The following is a 20,462-nucleotide window of genomic DNA, read 5'->3' as shown; positions in this document are numbered from 1 at the left end:
GACCATATGACCTTTCTGACTAGGAGAATACATACACATAAAAAGCAGTAGTAACAAGGCTTTTCATGTATTAACTCATTTGATTCTCCTGACAGTTCTATGAAGGAAGTGTTTTTCTTTGCTCCATTTTGCAGATGGGGAAAATGAAGTCCAGAGGGAACAGGTCACTTACCCAAAGTCACATTACACCTTTCCTACTTGATCTCATGGCCTCTAGTTACAAGGCAGATTCCGGTTCTGTACGGTCAGGGTGGTCCCTGGGATTCTGCATTTCTAGCCAGCTCTTGGGAGTAGTTGCTGGTCCAGGAACCACACTTTGACTGGGGAAGAACTGGATTGGTAGGCTAAAAAGCAGACCATGCCACTTGCATGCATGCATGCTCAGTCGCTCAGGGGTGTCCAACTCTTTGCAGCTCCGTGGACTGTAGCCTGCCAGGCTTCTCTGCCCATATAATTGTCCTGGCAAGAATACTAGAGTGAGTTGCCATTTCCTACTCCAGGGGATCTTCCTTACCGAGGGATTGAACCTGAGTCTCTTGCATCTCCTGCATTGGCAGGCAGATTCTTTACCACTGAGCCACCAGGGAATCCCCAAACAATGCCACTTAGCTGATTCCAAAGTTCATGTTCTCTTCTGGGAAGTAAGAACTCTGTACCAAGCAGGAGTCTTCTGATGGGGACACCTGGAGACACCACAGTATCAGAAATGTCTGCAGAACAAGAAAGACAACACAGATCCAGGACGCTATGTGAATAAGCTTCACATACCCAGGGCACCTGGCTTCTTCACAATGATCATGTTTACCATTATTCAAGCCACTCACCAACATGCCACACACCATACACCCAGGATGACTCAGTTCAGTTCAGTTCAGTCACTCAGTCATGTCCGACTCTTAGGGACCCCAGGACTACAGTGGCCTCCCTGTCCATCACCAACTCCCGGAGTTTACTTAAACCCATGTCCATTGAGTCAGTGATGCCATCCAACCACCTCATCCTCTGTCATCCCCTTCTCTTCCTGCCCCCAATCCTCTCAGCATCAGGGTCTTTTCCAATGAGTCAACACTTCATATGAGGTGGCCAAAGTATTGGAGTTTCAGCTTCAGCATCAGTCCTTCCAATGAACACCCAGGGCTGATCTCCTTTAGGATGGGCTGGTTGGATCTCCTTGCAGTCCAAGGGACTCTCGAGAGTCTTCTCCAACACCACAGTTCAAACGCATCAATTCTTCGGCGCTCAGCTTTCTTCACAGTCCAACTCTCACAGATCAGTTCTACTAATGCCCCACAAAAATTCCCTACCACTAGGCCCCTGCCAACATCTCACCAAGACACATGCTGGGGAGAAAATTTAATCACTGAATCCATTGATGTTTGAGCTGAAAGAACGTCAGTGCTCAAATAATCGGAGTTCTTACTCTATAGCCGGAGAAATTAAGGTCCAGAAATGGCAAACACTCCATGAGGTAGAGGCTAGGTGATCCCCCTAGACTTGCCCCGTCACTCTCCAGCCAGAGTGGCAGTCTACAGCCAGGGAGGGTGGCCTGGGCATTCAGGGCACGTGGTCAGCCCCCTGGTCTCTGCTTCCTCTGGAGTCCTACATGCAGCTTGGTCTGTGCTCCAGGTGGGACAGAATATCTCCAGGAGGCTCTCATAGACAACATCAAATAGATAAACAATGTGAGACAGAACAGAAGAAATTATGCTGCTGCTGCTGCTGCTAAGTCGCTTCAGTCGTGTCCGACTCTGTGCAACCCCATAGACGGCAGCCCACCAGGCTCCCCCATCCCTGGGATTCTCCAGGCAAGAATACTGGAGTGGGTTGCCATTTCCTCCTCCAATGCATGAAAGTGAAAAGTGAAAGTGAAGTAGCTCAGTCGTGTCCGACTCTTCACGATCCCATGGACTGCAGCCCACCAGGCTCCTCCATCCATGGGATTTTCCAGGCAAGAGTACTGGAGTCGGGTGTCATTGCCTTCTCCAGAGGAAATTATGAAATGCGGGAAAACTTGCTTTTTTTAATGGTTTTTGGAGGAACCATCATTGAGGAGAGATTAATCCTATGGGCGGAGTTGGGAGAGGTGATGCAGAATGTTACGGAGTTTTAAGCATTGTTATTCGAGTAATAACACTCCCTTGATCCCTGACTCCCACTATTCCTGGGACCCTGGGGTCCCAGGTAGCATCAGTTTCTGCCCAGGTTACTGCAGTAACTTCCCCAAAGGTCTCCTGGCTTCTACATTATTCACCAAGGATAAAACTATTCTCCACACAGCAGTCAGGGAGATGCTACAGGAACATGACTGGTATCACCGTGTTCCTCTGTCAGAGACCCTGCCATGGCTTCACATTTATTCAAAGCCTCAGTCCCACCCTCTCAATCACATCCTGTCTCACCCCGTATGCTGTCATGCCTCCAGAAGCACTTATATGGTCTTCCCAACCCATCCCCACACTCAGTCCAATTCAACCATGCTGAGCCCCTCACCATGACCCCACCACCCAGCCAGGATTCTGCCTTCAGACTCTCACCCCAGCCATCCCTGGGGCTGGATGCTCTTCCTGCAGACTCCCCACAACTGACACCTGCAGTGCCTTGTCCGTGCTCACTCCTCCTTAAGGAAGCCCACCTTGACCACCTCATGGAAAGTTGCCCCTGTCTGCACATCATCCTGTGTGTGGTGATTGTCGGCTTTCTCTCCCTAAGGGTGGAGCTCCTTTTCTGTGTTGCTCCATGGGAGTGAGCTATCTTTACTCTGTTCACTGATATCTCCCAACCCCAAGGACAAGCCCAGCCTGGATACTTAGAGCTGTGTGGCCATGAGCAATGTGTTTGGCCTCTCTGGGCTTCTTTTGTCCCATTTGCAAACTATAATAATGGAGAAGGAAATGGCCACACACTCCAGTATTCCTGCCTGGAGAACTCCATGGACAGAGGAGCCCAGTGGGCTACAGTCCATGGCGTCGCAAGGAGTCGGACACGACTGAGCAACTTTCACACTTCAAAGTATAATAAGGCAACAGAAATAATTGAGAAAAGTGGTTGACACTTTAAGTAGTATTTTGGGTCAGTTTATCCATTATCTCTGACTTCAAGCTCATGCTTCTTCATCGGGACCATGATATCAGACAGATCTGGTATTAAAGCTCAGTTTTGTCATGTCCCCCCAAGCTGTGTTGAACCCTTCCTCTGGGTGGGGCTCTGTACTAAGAGCTAAAAAGACAGGAATGCCATCTCTTCATTGAGAGATGTGGGCATGTTCCTTGAGTTCTGTCAAGAATCAGTTGCTGAGAGGATAAAACAAGACATGTCTGAAACAAGAGAACTTGCCTTAATTGTTTATCTGTGGATCTCTTGTAGGAAGTTGGGCATGTTATTTATGCTGTTTCTCTACATACTGACAGAGATTTCAGGGGTCGGGCCCATTCAGAGACAGGCCAGTGGCTCATGATGGCTGCCGTTAAGGTCAACTGAGTGCTGCAGAGAAAGAACTGTGGAGAGATGTCAGGGACCAGACCGTGGGGGCTGTGTGTCACACTCAGAACACGGACCTTAACAGAACATGGACCATAACCGCAGGCAGTGGAAATGACAGATTTTAGAATGAAGACCCCGGCTCCAACATGGAGGAAGGATTGAAGAAAATGAGATGTTAAGTGGAGGGATTCCTGAGAAGGGCTGCAGATCCAAGGCAGAGAGGGGGCACCAAGCCCAGGAGTTGGCATGATATAGAACTTTCTCCTTTCTCACCCCATTCCCCCTCGCCCACCTTGATTTTTCTTCCTTTGTTTTTCTTATTCTTATTTTTTGTTTATTTTTGGTTGCACTGGGTCTTCACTGCTGTACACAGCCTTTCTCTAGTTGCAATGCACAAGCTTCTCATGGAGGTGGCTTCTCTTACTGTGAAGCACAGGCTCTAGCCACGTGGTTCAATAACTGCATGTGGCTTGCAGGCTTAGTTCTCCATGGCATATGGAATCTTCCCAGACCAGGGATTGAACTTGTGTCCCCTGCATTGGCAGGTGGATTCCTATCCACTGCACCACCAAGGAAGTCCCTCCCCTTCCTTTCTTTTGGGCCTTCTAGAGTCAGTGAGTGTTGGCCCAGGAGATGGAGGGAAGGATATTGTCTTGGGGAGCTTCATTCTCTACATTCTAAGCATGAGGTCCCTCCTGGCACTCCTGCAGATCACCAAAGAAGGTCCCTTATGACCCTTTACTCTTGGGCTTTAATGGATTGTGTATAACCAGGCACAAATCAAGTTTTTATTTTGAGGGTTTTTTAAAGATAAGCATATTTCTTTTCTCTTGTTGTTTTCTATCACACATCCAGAATCTTTCAGGCATGACCATCTATAAATTAAATTCCACTCTGAATACATCTATGGACCTATAAAAAGGGTAATTCAGTGTTGTTTTTGTATTTTCTCATTACATACATTGATGGCCTATGAGAAGTTACATCCCTGACAATCAAGATGGGGTGGGGGTGGGGGGGATTGTTGGAGAAAGCATTTGAAAAGATGATATGTAAGACTTCTATTCTTTAGCTCATTTGTTTCCTCTCCCTAAATCAAACTTTAAACCTAACAACTAAAAAAAAAGCAGGAGAAAAGGTTTTATAGGATTTCTTGAAACCTGGACATAAAAGGATTCAGAATTACTTTCTTGTTTTCTAAATTAGGTTATCTTTCTTTTGTCTTTCCGTCCTCAAGGAGATTAAAAAGAAAAAAGAGAATTTATTTAGAAGGCATGCAAAGAGGCTTAATTGGAAGACAAGCACTGGGGAAATGAAAGGGACCTCAGGCACCACAGGGGAGCCAGGAGCTGATCCAGAACTTTCTGTATCAGCATTTGGTTAGTGTGGGCAAGTCATTCCACTTGTCTGGGCCCAAGTTGTCTCATCTGTACAATTAACAGGTTCGACATATAGTTGCCGGGCGGGGAGGGGTAGTTAGGGAGTTTGGGATAGACTTGTACACACTGCTATGTTTAACATGGATAACCAACCCACCAACCCACCGCATGGCACATAGAACTCTGTTCAATGTTATGTGGCAGCCTAGATGGGAAGCGAGTTTGGAGGAGAGTGGATATATGTGTGTGCATGGCTTAGTCCCTTTGCTGTCCACCTGAAACTATCACAGCACGGTTAATCGGCTATGTGTGTGCACGCTAAGTCACTTCAGTCGTGTCGGACTCTTCATGACCCTATGGAGCCCGCCAGGCTCCTCTGTCCACGGGATTCTCCAGGCAAGAATACTGGAGCAGATTGACATTTCCTTTGCCAGGGGATCTTCCTGACCCAAGGATCAAAATTGCATCTCTTATTTCTCCTGCATTTGGCAGGTGGTTTCTTTACCACTGGTGCCACCTGGGAGGCCTAATTGGCTATACCCCAATACAAAATAAAGGCTTTTTAATCAAAAATTAACAGGTTCAAGCAGCTTCAAGATGATATGCATGTATCTTTCCATGGAGACTCACACTCTGGGACCCTCTGAAACTGTAACTCGGGGAAAGCAAAAAGCAGCATTCAGACACCACCCTCTACTCTGTACCTGCAACCCATAGGCAGAGCTGGTCTATTCTAGAATATTCCAACTCCATTTCCTCCCTTAGTAGTAGTAGTGTTAGTCACTCAATCATGTCCAACTCTTTGCAACCCCATGGACTGTAGCCCGCCAGGCTCCTCTGTCCTTGGGATTCTCCAGGCAAGAATACTGGAGTGGATTGCCATTCCTTTCTCCAGAGGATCATCCCAACCCAGGGATTGAACCCATATCTCCTACACTGCAGGGAGACTCTTTACCATTTGAGCTACAGGGAAGACTTGTCCTGCCTTAATGAACAAGAATTAGTAATTCCCTCCAGAGATTCTATGGATCTTCTCAAGAGTGAATGTTTCTTCTGCTGCTGGTCTGCAGGAGAGAATGACAAGAGTTCAGAGCTTTGGTGGGAGGTGCACACACCAATCATGACCACATAGGTGGCCACCTCTGAAAACTGAGGTCTGATCCATTTCATCAGAGAACCCAAAGCCTCTCCCTGAGTCTGGAGAATCTAGAGGAGGAAGGGCAGCCCACGTGGCCTAAAGGAGGACCAAGGCTACCTCCTGGCCATGTGTAAATCCACAGGCAGCTGTCAGAGCTGCGTACCAAGGGAACTCAGGTCAGAGCCAGGTGGACTGTCTTGAAACCAGGTAGCCATTCAAATCAGGAGTAAATGAAACAGGAAGCCATGGGGGAAAAGAAAAACAGAGGAGGTGAGCTTCTTGTTCACTAGCTTGGTTCCCACTCATGGGCTGCCAGCTTCATGAGGGTAGGACCTTTTGTGTCTTGTCTGTGTTCCCAGGCATAATAACCAGCACATAGTAGCTGCTCAATAAATATCTGACTGGAGGATGGTACCAGGGTCCACTGCTCAATTTCAATTCAGTTTCAGTAAAGGACTTGAGTCTGAGAGGATTTTGTTTCCAAGACCGTGAACTATCAAAGAGGATACAGGAGGAGAGGGGCCAGGTTCAGGATAGAGTGAGGGCTTAGGGAACATGGCTGCCACCAGCCAAGATAGAAAGTGAGCTCCATTCTAGCTCATGAAGGATATAGCACATCTATCCAGATACTTTGGGGAAAGATAAGCGGAAAAGATGGCATCTCTGCTGGGCCCAGCAGATCAAGAATTTGATGTTGTGGAGACATTAGAAAGAGAAGAGAAAGAGGGAGAAATGAATCACAGGCAGGGGAGACCACATGAATGGAGAAATTTTCAATGTGCTGTGTTTCAGCCTAGCCAGAGGTTCGGTTTGCCTGGAATGTTGGTTTGTAAAACAAAACAGAGAGTTGAAATGATGGCTGAGACAAAATTGGCAGACGATCTTAGAGTAGAAAGGGACAGATGTCAAGGAGAACAGTTAAGGGGTCCAGATGAAAGATCAGGGGAGATTCCACGAGGACAGGACCCTTAAGCTAATTCACTGTGCCACCAAGTTCTCAAGTTCTGTTAGGTATACCCACCCCTCTTATGCCATGGTTTTTAGGACTTTGTCATAGACTTTCAGCTGCTTATGAAGCAAGACTCTTATCCCCTCTGTTTAATGCAGGAACAGCAAAGTGTGCAGAATATATGCAGTAATGATGCTTCAGGAAACATACCCACCCATCCTACTCTGATCGTATGCATGGCACAACCATAACCAGGCTGTGGTTAAGTAACATGGTTGAGATAACACAATGAAGCAGTAAAATAGCTAGGGCCTGAACCCAAACCCTAAAGCCACAAGGCCAAACTCTCTTTCCACTCCAGCTGTCTGTCCCCAAAATTAGCGTCCAGAGTTGCAGCTAAAACTTCATAAATGGAAGACACTGGACAGGACAGATAGAAGGCAATGCCCCCAGTGCTGAAGCTGCTTTGAAATATAAGTCTGTCTTGTATCTGGGCTCTTCCCTCACTTTCTGCTACACACGTACTGTCAGGCAGGGCAGAGATATCTCAGAATTGTGTACTGTGATCTCCTGGTGTGCACAGACAGAAGGAGATACAGGACCTTACCGCATTCCTGTCTCTGAGCAGTGTTTGAAACAATGCCTTATCATCAGTATCTGCTTCCCAGCAAATGTAGCCTCCTGTGAGAAGCTAGTGTGTGTGTGCGTGATCTTCTCCAAGATCCTTTGCCAATTTTGAATGGGGAGGCTGCGTGAGCTTGAGAAAATTGGCCCTGGGTAAATAGATTCAAATTCAAACTTTAAAAGAAAAAAAAGTCTGTATGTTCTTCAGCTTTTCTGGGTTCAGCAGTGCAAGCGCATAAAAGGTATCCAGCATCCCAGCTATGGCATATCAAATTTGCAAGAGCCTGGGCTTTGCTCAGATGCTCGGGATGGGTGAGGGGGGCGGTGGGGGAAGGCGGTGTTGAACATTTCCTAGGCTTAGAAGAAGCTACGCACAGGAATATACAACTCAACGGAAGTTTGTGCCTATCACACATGTGCCCTAAAGACCAAATGGAAGGAACAAAATAGGAAACTCTAGTTCAGAAAAAGTTGTTTGTGATGACTCCTGCAGTGACTATTTTAAGAAAATTAGAAGTATAGCATTCTGCTGCAAAAAATAATTACAATGGCCCCTCACACGCAAGAGCAAAGATTCAGAGAACCAGTCTGTTCTGACTTGCTGGTGTCTTCTGGAATTAGCTGAAAAACTTTTGAGAACTGGCCTGACATTTTCAGGAGTCATGGAAGGTTATAAAACAGGCCGCAGGAAGAGTCTAGCTGATTTGGCTTGGAGGTTTGTCAAATACCTTCTGGATGCTAGTAACTAGTGTCACATCTACTCACACTTCCACACTTAGTTCAGTTCAGTTTAGTCACTCAGTCGTGTCTGACTCTTTGTGACCCCATGAATTGCAGCACACCAGGCCTCCCTGTCCATCACCAACTCCCAGAGTTCACCCAAACTCATGTCCATCAAGTCGGTGATGCCATCCAGCCATCTCATCCTCTGTCGTCCCCTTCTCCTCCTGCCCCCAATTCCTCCCAGCATCAGAGTCTTTTCCAATGAGTCAACTATTACATGGGGCAGACAGACACTAAAGTGGCCCCCAGTTACCTCTTCACTTGGTACTTGCATCCCTCCCTGTGTAATCCACTCCCTCTTAATTGTGAGCAAGGCCTGTGATCACCTGTAAACAACAGGATATGGCAAAATTGACAAGACGTCATTTCCGTGATGACATTATGTGTGATCGCAACTTCCCTCTTGTCTGCTTGATTTACACATTTTGATAAAGCACGTGGCTATATGAGGGAGGCCCAGGTGGCAAGGAACTGAAGGCATCTTCTTACCCACATACACCAAGGAAGCAAGGCCCTCAGTCCAACAGGCCATAAGAAACTGTTGAACCTTCCAACAATCCCATGTGCTTAGAACCATGTAGAGCCTTTCCCAGTTGAGCTTTCAGAGGAAACCCCAATTCTGGCTGACACTTTGATTTCAGCCTCAGCAGAGACCATGAAACAGAGGACCCAGCAAAGTCACGCCTGGATTCCTGACCCACAAAAGTTCTGAGATAATAGCATTTTGGCCTGGATGAAAATTTTTCATTATCAACTGCCCTTCTTGGTCCTCCTGGTTGTCCACCTCTGTTATTCCTTGCTTGTTGGAGTAAGACTTGAACCCTAGACAATAAAAATGATTACCAACATGCAATCAATATGTGAGGGAGTTATTATAACTCCCCCTTCCTTGGGTGTAAAATGGGGATGATGAGATAAACTGCTGACTTCTTCTGTTGGCAGAACCAGATTCAAATTCTGATGGAGTCCAAATGAGTGCTCTTAACATCTGTGTCCACACCACACCACACCACACCACATCCTGTAGAGACCAGCATCTCTCTGACTTGCTTCCCCACTCCTTCCTAGGGGATGCCCTGCCCTCAGGATCATCCTGCCCTGGGCCCCATCCTTCCTTCCCCCACCGCCCCCTCCTTCCATTCTCTAATGAAAACTATAGTCAAGACCTATGTTGAGCTTGGGACCTCAGACTCTCTAGAGTCTGAATCCAATGTGACGCTGTACTAGACTTTCAGAGTCTCTCCCTCTCAACTTCCTTTGGGAATTGTCCCAGTTGAATAGAGTTGCCTCACCTGGGGCAGCCTGCATCCACCATCTGGTTCATCCAGGAGTACAAAGGCCTGGCCCCGCTGCCACAACTCAGGATAGTTCTGAAGGGCCCTGGTGCCAATCTCAGAGCACAGCCCAACCGTTGCCCCTTCCAAATTCTGCTTCCTTCCCTGCCCTCCACAGCGACTAATGCGAGGATCTCACCCTGATGGACTTCCTGCATAATCCTCTCCATCTCATTGTTTCCTCAGGAGCCTGTGCATCCATGTATGCATGCTAAGTCACTTCAGTCATGTCCAACTCTGTGCAACCCCATGAACTATAGCCTACCAGGCTCTTCTGTCCATGGGATTGTCCAGGCTAGAATACTGGAGTGGGTTGCCATGCCCTCCTCCAGGGGATCTTCCCGACCCCAGGATCGAACCTGCATCTCTTATGTCTCCTGCATTGGCAGGCAGGTTATTTACCACTAGTACCACTTGGGAAGCCCCCTCAGAAGCCTGATATGTGGCAATTCCTGAGAAGAAGGAACATGAGCTGAACACAAGATGAAGAAATTTAACAGGGTTGGGGATAGGCTTGGACTGGACTCTTAGGGTTGTGGTGAGCATCAGTGACCAGTAAGTTGTAAATCTTATCAAAGTTTAGGGCTGTTGTTATTAGCACGATAATTATAGCATTATACATTATTATTATTCATGATCTTGGAGTCAGCAATCCAGCTGCATGGCCCTTAAAAGAGAATTAAGGCATAGGGAAAATTTATGTGATTTCTCAGAAATCTGCACGCTCATTGGGAGTGTAATGAGAAGCTTCTGGAAAAAGCTAAACTTGCTCTCAGTACTTATTAAGAGAAGGTCATTTCACAGCAGAAGAAATGGTAGCTTTTCATCTGTGCAGGTCAAACTGTACTTGCCATCTTGGGTGTAGCTGGGAACACTGGTAAAGGTGAAAAATTAGAGGAAAATGGCCAGGAAAGCATGGAGCAGGCATCTGCCCCAAAATAGGTTGCTCTGCCTCACTCTCCATCAGTCTGGAAAATGCTGTACATCCTCATTCATTGAGCTTACCAGGTGGCACTAGGTAAAGAACCTGCCTGCCAATGCAGGAGCTGTAAGAGATTTGGGTTCTATCCGTAGATCAGGAAGATCCCCTGGAAATGGAAATGGCAACCCACTCCAGTATTCTTGACTGGAGAATCCCATGGACAGAGGAGCCTGGAAGGCTACAGTTTATGGGGTCACAAGGAGTTGGACACAACTGAAGCGACTTTGTATGCACCTCATCCATCAGTCTGTGGAAGCCTTCCTTGACTACCCCCTCACTTAAAGATGTTCCCATTTATTTCTTTTGCCTTCTAGACTATATGCGTTTTTGTCATTACACTTCTTGTTTTGTCCTGCTGGAGATTTGGGTCTTATTTATTTTCTGTACTTTAGGATGGGTTGGGTTACATATTCTATGTATTGAGTCCTCTAGGGCTATAGTGGGAGAAGGCAATGGTAACCCACTCCAGTACTCTTGCCTGGAAAATCCCATGGACAGAGAAGCTTGGTAGGCTGTAGTCCATGGGGTTGTGAAGAGTCGGACACGACTGAGTGACTTCACTTTAACTTTTCACTTTCATGCATTGGAGGAGGAAATGGCAACCCACTCCAGTGTTCTTGCCTGGAGAATCCCAGGGATGGCAGAGCCTGGTGGGCTGCAGTCTATGGGGTCGCACAGAGTCGGACACGACTGAAGTGACTTAGCAGCAACAGCGGCAGGGCTATAGTGGCTTAAATCAACCACGGGATTTAAAATAACAGAAAGGTATTCTCTCACTGTTCTGGAGCCCAGAAGACTGAAATCAATCCCGAGGGCTGTGTCTCCCCTGAAGCCTCTAGCGTAGGATCCTTCCTTTCTTCCTCCAGCTTTGGGTGCTCCAGAAGCTCCTTGGATTGTGGCAGCATCACCCCAATCTCTGTCTCCATCTTCCCGTGGGATGGCACATGCCCTTCTCTTGTGTGTCTTCTATGGTCTTTTTTTCTATGAAAACCTGTCCTTAGATATGGTGTGTGTGCACATGCTCAGTAGCTTCAGCCGTGTCCGACTCTTTGTGACCCCATGAACTGTAGCCCGCCAGGCTCCTCTGTCCATGGGATTCTCCAGGCAAGGATACTGGAGTGGGTTGCCATGCACCCCTCCAGGGGATCCTCATGACCCAGGGATCAAACCTGTGTCTCCTGCATCTCCTGCATTGCAGGCAGATTCTCTATCCACTGAGCCACCTGAGAAGCCTAACTTTGAATATAAGGCTACCCTAATCCAGAACAATTTCATCTCAAGATCTCACCTTAATTACATTGCCAAAGACCCTCTTCTCAAATAATTTGGTTTTGATAGATACATCTTTCTGTATACACCCTTCAACATACTACAGTCAGTATATACTGATTCAACTATGCAGAACTGACTTCTGTTAGATCTACCTGAAAAGTCCTTGGTCCTGAGAAGAGAGAGTGTAAGAAAGGGATGGAACAAGAAGACATGTGAAGGAGGACTGGATGAGTTTTGTCAACTGACCACTCAGGAGGGAGGTGCCAAGGAGGAAAAAGAAAGAAAAAATAGCCAAAAAGTGTAAAACCAGAAGTGATAAGTGGATAGTTAAGTAGAGAACCTGGCTCCTGAGAGGTGATATGCTCTTTCTCAGCAGAGGACAAGGTGATTACAAGAACAATTAATTGGCTCACCCACTGGCACTCTGTGCCTCAGTTTCCCCACAAGCCTATGGCACTTCCCCTTTTTTTGGGATGTGCTGAGTTCACTGTTCTGTAAACTAACCTGTGTTGCTTTCCTGGGGGGCACTTGATGAGGATCAAAGATAAGCAATAGAGCAGTCATTTGAAAGTGCTCATTGGATTATGTGGATGAGGCAGGCTGAACGGCCCACAGGAAGGACAGCTGGTCTTGGATGTTTGAGGTCTTGAAAATGGTGCCTAACTACCTACACTACTGCCATATACAGAATCATCAACGCAGGCTCACAAATGCCAAGGCCAATTTGTGGCAACATTGACTGTCTCCTTCAAAGCTCAGTTATCAGTTTAATGCAAAGCAAACAGTTTTGACCTGGTATGATAAACATTCTTATATAATATTTTCTGTGATATACTGAGACTTTATAATTCTTTCATCATGGTACATTTTTTTTAATGTGTTCCTAAAACCTGGAACCCTAAGGAATGATTTGAGCCAGAAAGAGCTGGTGGAGAGGAAAACTGTGGGGTGGGACATTGTGGTTCTCCTTGTGCTTAGCAAGCAAAACTCAATTCCAAATAACTGGAAAGGGAGAGGGAGCAAGGGAGAGAACCTATTCTAATGTTAAAGCTTCTATTGTTCTCTGTTCTTTTTATGTGTTTTAAAAACAAATAAACTTAACTGCTCACTGTCCAGGTTCAGTTCAGTTCAGTTCAGTTGGTCAGTCATGTCCAATTCTTTGCATCCCCATGGACTGCAGCATACCAGGCCTCCCTATTCACCAACTCCCGGAGTTTACCCAAACTCATGTCCATTGAGTCGGTGATGCTATCCAACAACCTCACCCTCTGTCGTCCCCTTCTCCTTCCACCTTCAATCTTTCCCAGCATCAGGGTCTTTTCAGATGAGTCAGTTATTTGCATCAAGTGGCCAAAGTACTGGAGTTTCAGCTTCAACATCAATCCTTCCAATGTATATTTAGGACTGATTTCCTTTAGGATGGATTGGTTGGATCTCCTTGCAGTCCAAGGACTCTCAAGAGTCTTCTCCAATACCACAGTTCAAAAGCATCAATTCTTCGGTGCTCAGCTTTCTTTATAGTCCAACTCTCACATCCATATATGATTACTGGAAAAATCATAGCCTTGACTAGATGGACCTTCGATGGCTGTTAACTTGCCAGCTTTGTTCATCTGTTAAATAATCTGTTGTGGGAAGGACAGCACCACCTCCTCATCCTTTGTACCCCCCACCCCAACTCATTCTTACTCCTGTTCCTTAGTGGGTCTCAGAGGCGCCTGACCCTGAGTATCAGGCGGCTACACACCCTGGCTCCCCCAGGGGGAGGGTGCATGTAGCACATACCTGGCAGATTAGAGACCTGGTGTGGAGCACTGGCTGGGCCATCAACCAACTTGGTGACCTTGAATCAGATCCCCTCCACTCTCAAGGTCCCTGTTCCCTCATCTGTAGCAAAAAGCTGAGAAGGATGCCTGCCCAACTTAGGTTACTTAGGTTAACTGCCCTGCTGAGGGTTACTGTAAAGATGAAATAGAAAAAGAGCTTGAGTTAAACTCTCTTCCTAAAGTAAAAAAGCAAAAGTAGATTCTCTGGAAAAGTCAGAGGAAGCTCTCAGGCTGTTGGGTTCTTGGGGATCCCAGGAAGAGGTTGAGAAAATTCCCAGAACCACCCCCCCCCCATATTCTCCTAAAATTGAACTGGTTAAAGCCATTTCAGCAAATGTTACCCTGGCTGTCAGAGCACAGAAATGTTGCCCATACCTTAGAGATGTAATGAAACCTAAGGTCTCCTCAGTGCAGGGACACATCAGAAGTTGCCTGGTATCAGAGGGACCTAAAAGACCCTACACAGTAGAATGAGTGGTTCACTATTGTGTAAGAGCCCAGATGGGCAGGGCATTCGTTTATCTATTTACTATTAATGCATCATTTCATATCTTAAAAACATTCCTGAGGGCACAGCTGAGGTCAGCTAGTCCTTGTGCTGGGAGAGAAAATATTCCCAGGATATGCGTCTTCTCACAAAAATCCTCTACTCTAGGGGAACATGAACACTTGAACAGGCACACATACACAGCAATATGATAAAAATATGATTGTTTATCTACTTGTTCATGGTCTGTCTCCCAACAACCATAAAAGATTCACTAGGAAGGCGTCATGTGTCTTCTTAACAACTTCATCCCATTGCCGGGCACAAAAGAGATCTGATATCTACAATATCTCTAATATTGTGTTGAGTTAATGAATAAATGGATTCATGAACAAATGAATGAATGGTAGAACAGAGACATACCAAAAATACTAAAATGTTCTAAGAGGAAGCAGCACAGAAGACCTCACAAGGATCTAATGTTTGAACTAAGCCTTGAAGACTGGAAACTATTATTGCAGGAAAGACCCAGTTCTGACTCCACACGGGAACTGTTTCTTGCTGTTGGAAGTGTTTGACTTGCTTTTCATTGCTTTTGTTATTGTAATCATACATGGTGTCCTGCCTCAGAAAATCCTGCCCCTCTGCCTGATTGTTAACTAAAGCGTCTTTGTTCAGGACCCTGTCCACCTGTGGATGTCAGAAGGAAGAATTATCACACCCCCTGTCCTAGGATTGCCTTTCTAAGAGATATTTGCAAGATTAATGGCCTTTTAACTTCATTTCCTCACTGCCCCCCATCTCTGTTCTATAAAAGAAACTGGCATCCAGACTGCAATAAGATGGTTATTTTGAGACACTAGTCTGCCACCTTCTTGGCAGTAAGCTCTCCAGATGAAGTATTCCTTGCTTCAACACCTAGTCTCTGATTCACTGGCCTGTCCTGTGGCAAACAAGGACAATGTTGGGGGCTTGGTCAGAGAGCAGGGCTAGCAGGAAATAAGAATACAAATAATACAAATTGTATCCAAGGCCCCTGGAGCAGGGATCCTGGTAAAGACTGTGGACTGGGTCCTGTGAAATGGAGGAGGGGTGGGGATTTCAAGTAGAGGTGACTTGGTTATATTCTGCCAGTTAAAAAGATGGTTGTTCTCATTGCAGTTTGGTGGGTGGATTGGAGCCCAGGAAGCTAGGGGGCTGACACTGGAGTCCAGGCTGGAGAGAATGAAGGCAGAGCTAAGACTAGGTATCATTTAAAGGATTGAAGAGAGATGTTTGGGACTCAGTTTCTAGGATCTGGTAACAAATTGTGGAGATGGTGAGGATGGAGAAGACAAGGGAGGGAAGACTCAAGGTGAGTGTGCAAATAATTGTTTGGAAGTTCTGTGAATAATGGGGCCATTCCTTAGGAAAGGGCCTGAGTCAGCTGGGGGTGACCAATTAAAAAATTCCAGAAGGTAGATGTTTATCTCCAGAGCTTAGAAATGAAGTCAGAATGCAGATAAAGATTTATGAATCGAGCTTTCACCCAGATAAATAAAAAACAACGAAATAATAAAATGTATTGAATATAAAATAATACAATAATGAAACAACTGTGTAATTGTGAAATAACAAAAACTGGAAAATAATGGAATCATCCATTATCTTTCTAGATGATCAATTTACACGGTGACAAAATATATTCAAACAACTCACTACATTTTTAATTTATTGTGTTGCAGTTAATAGGCTATACAAAAAATCCTAGATGGATATTTCTCTGTCTCTGTCTGACTTTACTCAGTATAACAATCTCTAGTTCCATCCATAGTACAGGGAACTCTGCTTAATGTTATGTGACAGCCTGGATGGGAGGGGAGTTTTGGGGAGAATGGATACATACACATGTATGGCTGAGTCACTCTGCTGTGCGCCTGAAACTGTCACAACATTGTTAATCAACCATACTCCAATATAGAAAAAAAGTTTAAAAACATCCTGGGTGGAGAGAGAGCCTCAAGTTATCTTTCAGCATGTCCTGTACAATCAGGCACAGTCCCAAGCCCTGGACATGCAGTCTCCTGCAGTCTCTGCCCTCATGGAGATGGCAGTTCCTCAGCGTCACAGTCGTGAATACAACCTATACATTAAGTCCAAGGACAACTAAAACTCAGGCGAGTGCTAGAAGGGGTCTGTCTCAGAGGAGAAAGGAGGTTTCTCTGATGAAATGACAGGTGAACTGAACTCAGAAGCTTGAGTTTGATGCAGGGGAAGAAAGTGTTTGAGAAACACTTCCCCCTGGAAGAGCCCTGGGGGAGGGAGGAGAGGAAAATATAAGGTCCTAGAAGAAGCAGGTGTGGCCCAAGTGGAGAGAATCAGGAGGGCAGGCAGGTCAGAGGAGCTACCCTGGTAGCTGCCAAGGAGCATTTGTGGAGGAAGGGATCATCCGTTAACGTCTAATAGAGCTCACAAAATGCCTGCGAGAAAAATGAAAGTATATTAAACTTGGCTAATGAAATGAACTAGAGATTCTTTATGATAGAGAATGCCTTACTGAATTTGAACAAATTAACTCAATTTAAAATTAGTTAATCTCTTCATAGAAAATAGCATCGCAAAGTCCCTAAATTATACAGGAGTTCAATAAATATTATTTGGATCTGAGTTGCTATTCCTAAGTCATCTTCCTCCCTACCCCAGATGATGTTTGCTAGTTTTGGTCGAATTCAGCCAACACAGGAAAGCATGTAGGACATTTCCTGGCCTGCAGGCACTGTCCTTGTTTGACAGCCTCCCCTTAACCGGGTGGCATGCGCGTGATTCTTTTTGCTGTACAGAGCAATGTTATGGAAATTCAGGGACCTTAGGGAGGACACCACTTGACCACGCTGATGTGAGAAAGCCCACGTCTTCATCCAGTTAGGGGCACTTATTCTACCCCAGGCTATTGCTCCTTGTAAAATAAAGCTCTTATATTAAAAAAAAAAAAAGCATATTTTCAAGTAATTGGATTATCTTAAGTCCAGATTTTGTTTAACTCCACTGGAAATGCAAAGAGAGATTTGGAATTACGTGTGAGACATTAATTACTTACATCTGACTGAGTGGTTATTTCTATGAATGAATGCACTTAATTAATTTTTCCCCTCACTTCTTGCTATTTCCTGACAATAATCTATTTTCTTTCATCACAGGGGCAATAGAAAAATAGCCAAAGAAGGAGCCAGTGATTTGAAATTCCAGAACTTCGCTCTGCTGAAAAATAGGTCAGAATATTTCTTTGTTCATGAATAAAGGAGTAAAACTTTTGATGCTGTGGCAAATAAGCTGACCAGCACACACACACACGCGTGCACACACACACACGTATCATTAATGGGATAGACTTATATTGCTCTCAGTGATCTTAGACGTTACAGGGAGACCGAGATCTAGAACAAGAAGGGACTTGACATAGGTTGAACTTCCAGACGGCCAGCATGTATGTAATGCAGGTGTTGGTTATGGGAGAGGGATGCAGTAGGAGTTTGGGGTTAGCAGATGTAAGCTATTATATATAGGATGGATAGACAAGGTCCCACTGTACAGCACAAGGAAGTAGAGTCACTATCCTGGGATAAACCATAATGGAAAGGAATATAAAAAAGAATTATATATATACATGCATGTGTGTGTGATAAGTCACTTCGGTCATGTTTGACTCTTTGTGGCCCCATAGACTCCTCCGTCCATGGGATTCTCCTGGGAAGAATACTGGAGTGGGTTGCCATTTCCTACTCCAGGGGGTCTTCAGAACCCAGAGATCGAAACCACATCTCTTACATCTTCATTGGCAGGCGAGTTCTTTACCACTAGAGCTACGTGGGAACCCCCCTATACACACACACACACACTCATATATATATAACTGAATCACTTTGTTGTACAGCAGTAATTTACAAACATTGTAATTCAACTATAATTCCATTAAAAAAAATCAAAGATTATGTGTAAGGTAAAACAGCCAATAAAAAAAATTAAAAATTTTAAAAAAGCACCGCCCAGGCATCCATAGCATTTCAGACCAGGGCTATTTCCACGGCCCACCTGGGTCTCTAAACAGCCCAAGAGACAGCCTTTGAGGGGAAAGCTTGCATCCTTCAGCTGCTGAATGATTTAAGTGATGAATCATGGGAGGATCTGGCCATGAGTTCACAGCCAGGTCTCAGAAGTGAGGAGACTAGAGGGAGCCATATGCCCACTTGGTTTCTTTTCTTTTTATTTCAATTGAGTGAAACATTTACGAGCAATTACGGCATTAGGACAGGCTCTTGAAAATGCTGAAATGAGAGCCAGAGTCCTGTCTCCAAGGGGCTCGCAGCCAAGTCTGAGAGCTCAGAAGGAGGGCCACTCGATGAAATGAGTGACAAGGGACCAATTGTGAAGCCAGCTCTAGCTCTGTGTTGAGCCAGGTCTGATTCTGAGCAATGCCCCACTGCCCAGAAGGGTTGTAGGCCTGCCTGCCCCTAGCCAGAGCCCCTCACCAAGCCCTGCCAGAGCTGTCTCCATACCTAAAGGAACCCAAGGGTTTCCAGGTGTCATAGCAACACGTGTATCCCAGGGAACTTCAACTCAAGTCAAACTTCAAACATCCATTCAGTTCCTACTAAGTGCCAGACACTAGAAGCGTTCTTGGCATGCTAAGATGTGCTTGAAGTAATATTTTCCCTAAGCAGAGTGAATGCATGCCTGTAAAACAGAATACTTGAAATATTTTCAAGGCTGCATTAAGCAAAGGAAAATTTGTGGCTGTTCTCAGACTTCTTCAGTGTTTACATTCAACACATTTGAATAATGCCTTTTAAGTCAATATTTCTGATTTCTTGACAATAGCAAGAGATGGGAGATGGACGGGTTAGAAGTCTTCCTTCAAATGGAGATGGTTGCAGCAATTACATACCTCAAAGTAATATTTACAGTTACATTTGCAAAAGAGGGAGAGCAGTGCTTTTTTCCGAAGCAAATTATTTCAGGATGTGTCATAGCATGCTCGAGATATATTAAAAAGAGCAACAGACGATGTTTCTGCAACCTGTTCCAAACCATTTATAAACCCAAATTAAAAAAAAAAAACTCCTATATACATACAAATCTTTGTACCACTGCATATTTTATAATGAAAGTATTATATGAATATAAATTAGTATCTGAGATCTATAAATCAAATCAAAATGTCTAAAAACTACAGATTTGGATCTACCATCATACTTTCAGAACTAGTAAATGGATGCTTTCATTCTCCACTCAAATGATCATTATCAGCGTCTGGTGATGATGCAGTAAGGGCAGTGCCACATATGGGCAGGACCAAAGGACAGAATAGGTTCTGCTCCCTAGCTGAGTGACCTCACTCAAACAAGCCCCTTTCCATTTCAATGCCTTGCTTCTTTTAGAAATGGTACTTGGAAACAAGAGCAGACTGAATTAACTGGTGGTCAGGTGCTTAGAACTCCCACACTTTCACTGCTGAGGGCCCAGTTCAGTCCATGGTTGGGGAAATAAGATCCCACAAGCTGTGTGATGCAACATGAAAAAAAAAAAAGAAAAGCAAGAGTAGACTGTCTTATCCGTCATCAATCCCCCGGATACAAGGTAGTGCTTGTGTTTGGGGAATAACTGCCTGACCTCTGCAGCGTGCCTGGAACACAGTAGGTTCTCAGTAAATAACAAAGGCCAACAGGCACTGAGTGCTTGCCACGGGCTAGGTGCTATTTTAAGAGCTTGTATGCCGAGAAAGGTAAATATCATATGAAATCGCTTGTATGTGGAATCTAAAAACCTGGTACACATGAACCTATTTGTAAACAGAAATCAAGTCACAGATGTAGAAAACACGCTAATGGTTACCAAGGGGGAAAGAGGGGGAGATAAAGCAACCCTGGCTCTGCATCGCTGGCCTCGTGACTGCCATCCCTCAGTTAGGTGTTGGGGTCAACTCCAGCAACAGGCACAGAAGGGCTGTCCTCCCCCACCCACCCCAAACTCAAGCATGCACGGACCTCCTGGTAACACACAAGGGAAAAAGCAAAGCTCGGTGCTGGGGCTTCACAAAGGTGATACCGCCCAGGAGACTATCCAAGAGAAACACAGGATCACATACCTGTCCATTACCCGTGACCTGTCCACAAGACTGAGACGAATGTTTTCTAGAACAGCCTGTGGAGTCTACCTGGCAGAGTCTTCAACA

General features: G+C 45.3%; 1 protein-coding gene across 1 annotated transcript in view; it reads left to right on the top strand.

The window, feature by feature from the left end:
• The window catches only part of CLNK (cytokine dependent hematopoietic cell linker), a 204,223-nt gene that overhangs the window by 73,091 nt on the left and 110,670 nt on the right, over positions 1 to 20,462 (top strand). Inside the window, exon 3 of the mRNA XM_027545041.1 lies at positions 17,431 to 17,502. Coding sequence (XP_027400842.1) covers positions 17,431 to 17,502 — 72 coding nt within the window. The remainder of the gene's footprint in view (positions 1 to 17,430; positions 17,503 to 20,462) is intronic.

The sequence above is a fragment of the Bos indicus x Bos taurus genome, chromosome 6 (assembly GCF_003369695.1).
Source record: "Bos indicus x Bos taurus breed Angus x Brahman F1 hybrid chromosome 6, Bos_hybrid_MaternalHap_v2.0, whole genome shotgun sequence".
Lineage (NCBI taxonomy): Eukaryota > Metazoa > Chordata > Mammalia > Artiodactyla > Bovidae > Bos > Bos indicus x Bos taurus.
Note: the sequence above shows the minus strand (reverse complement) of the source record. Positions and strands in the feature narration are given on the sequence as shown.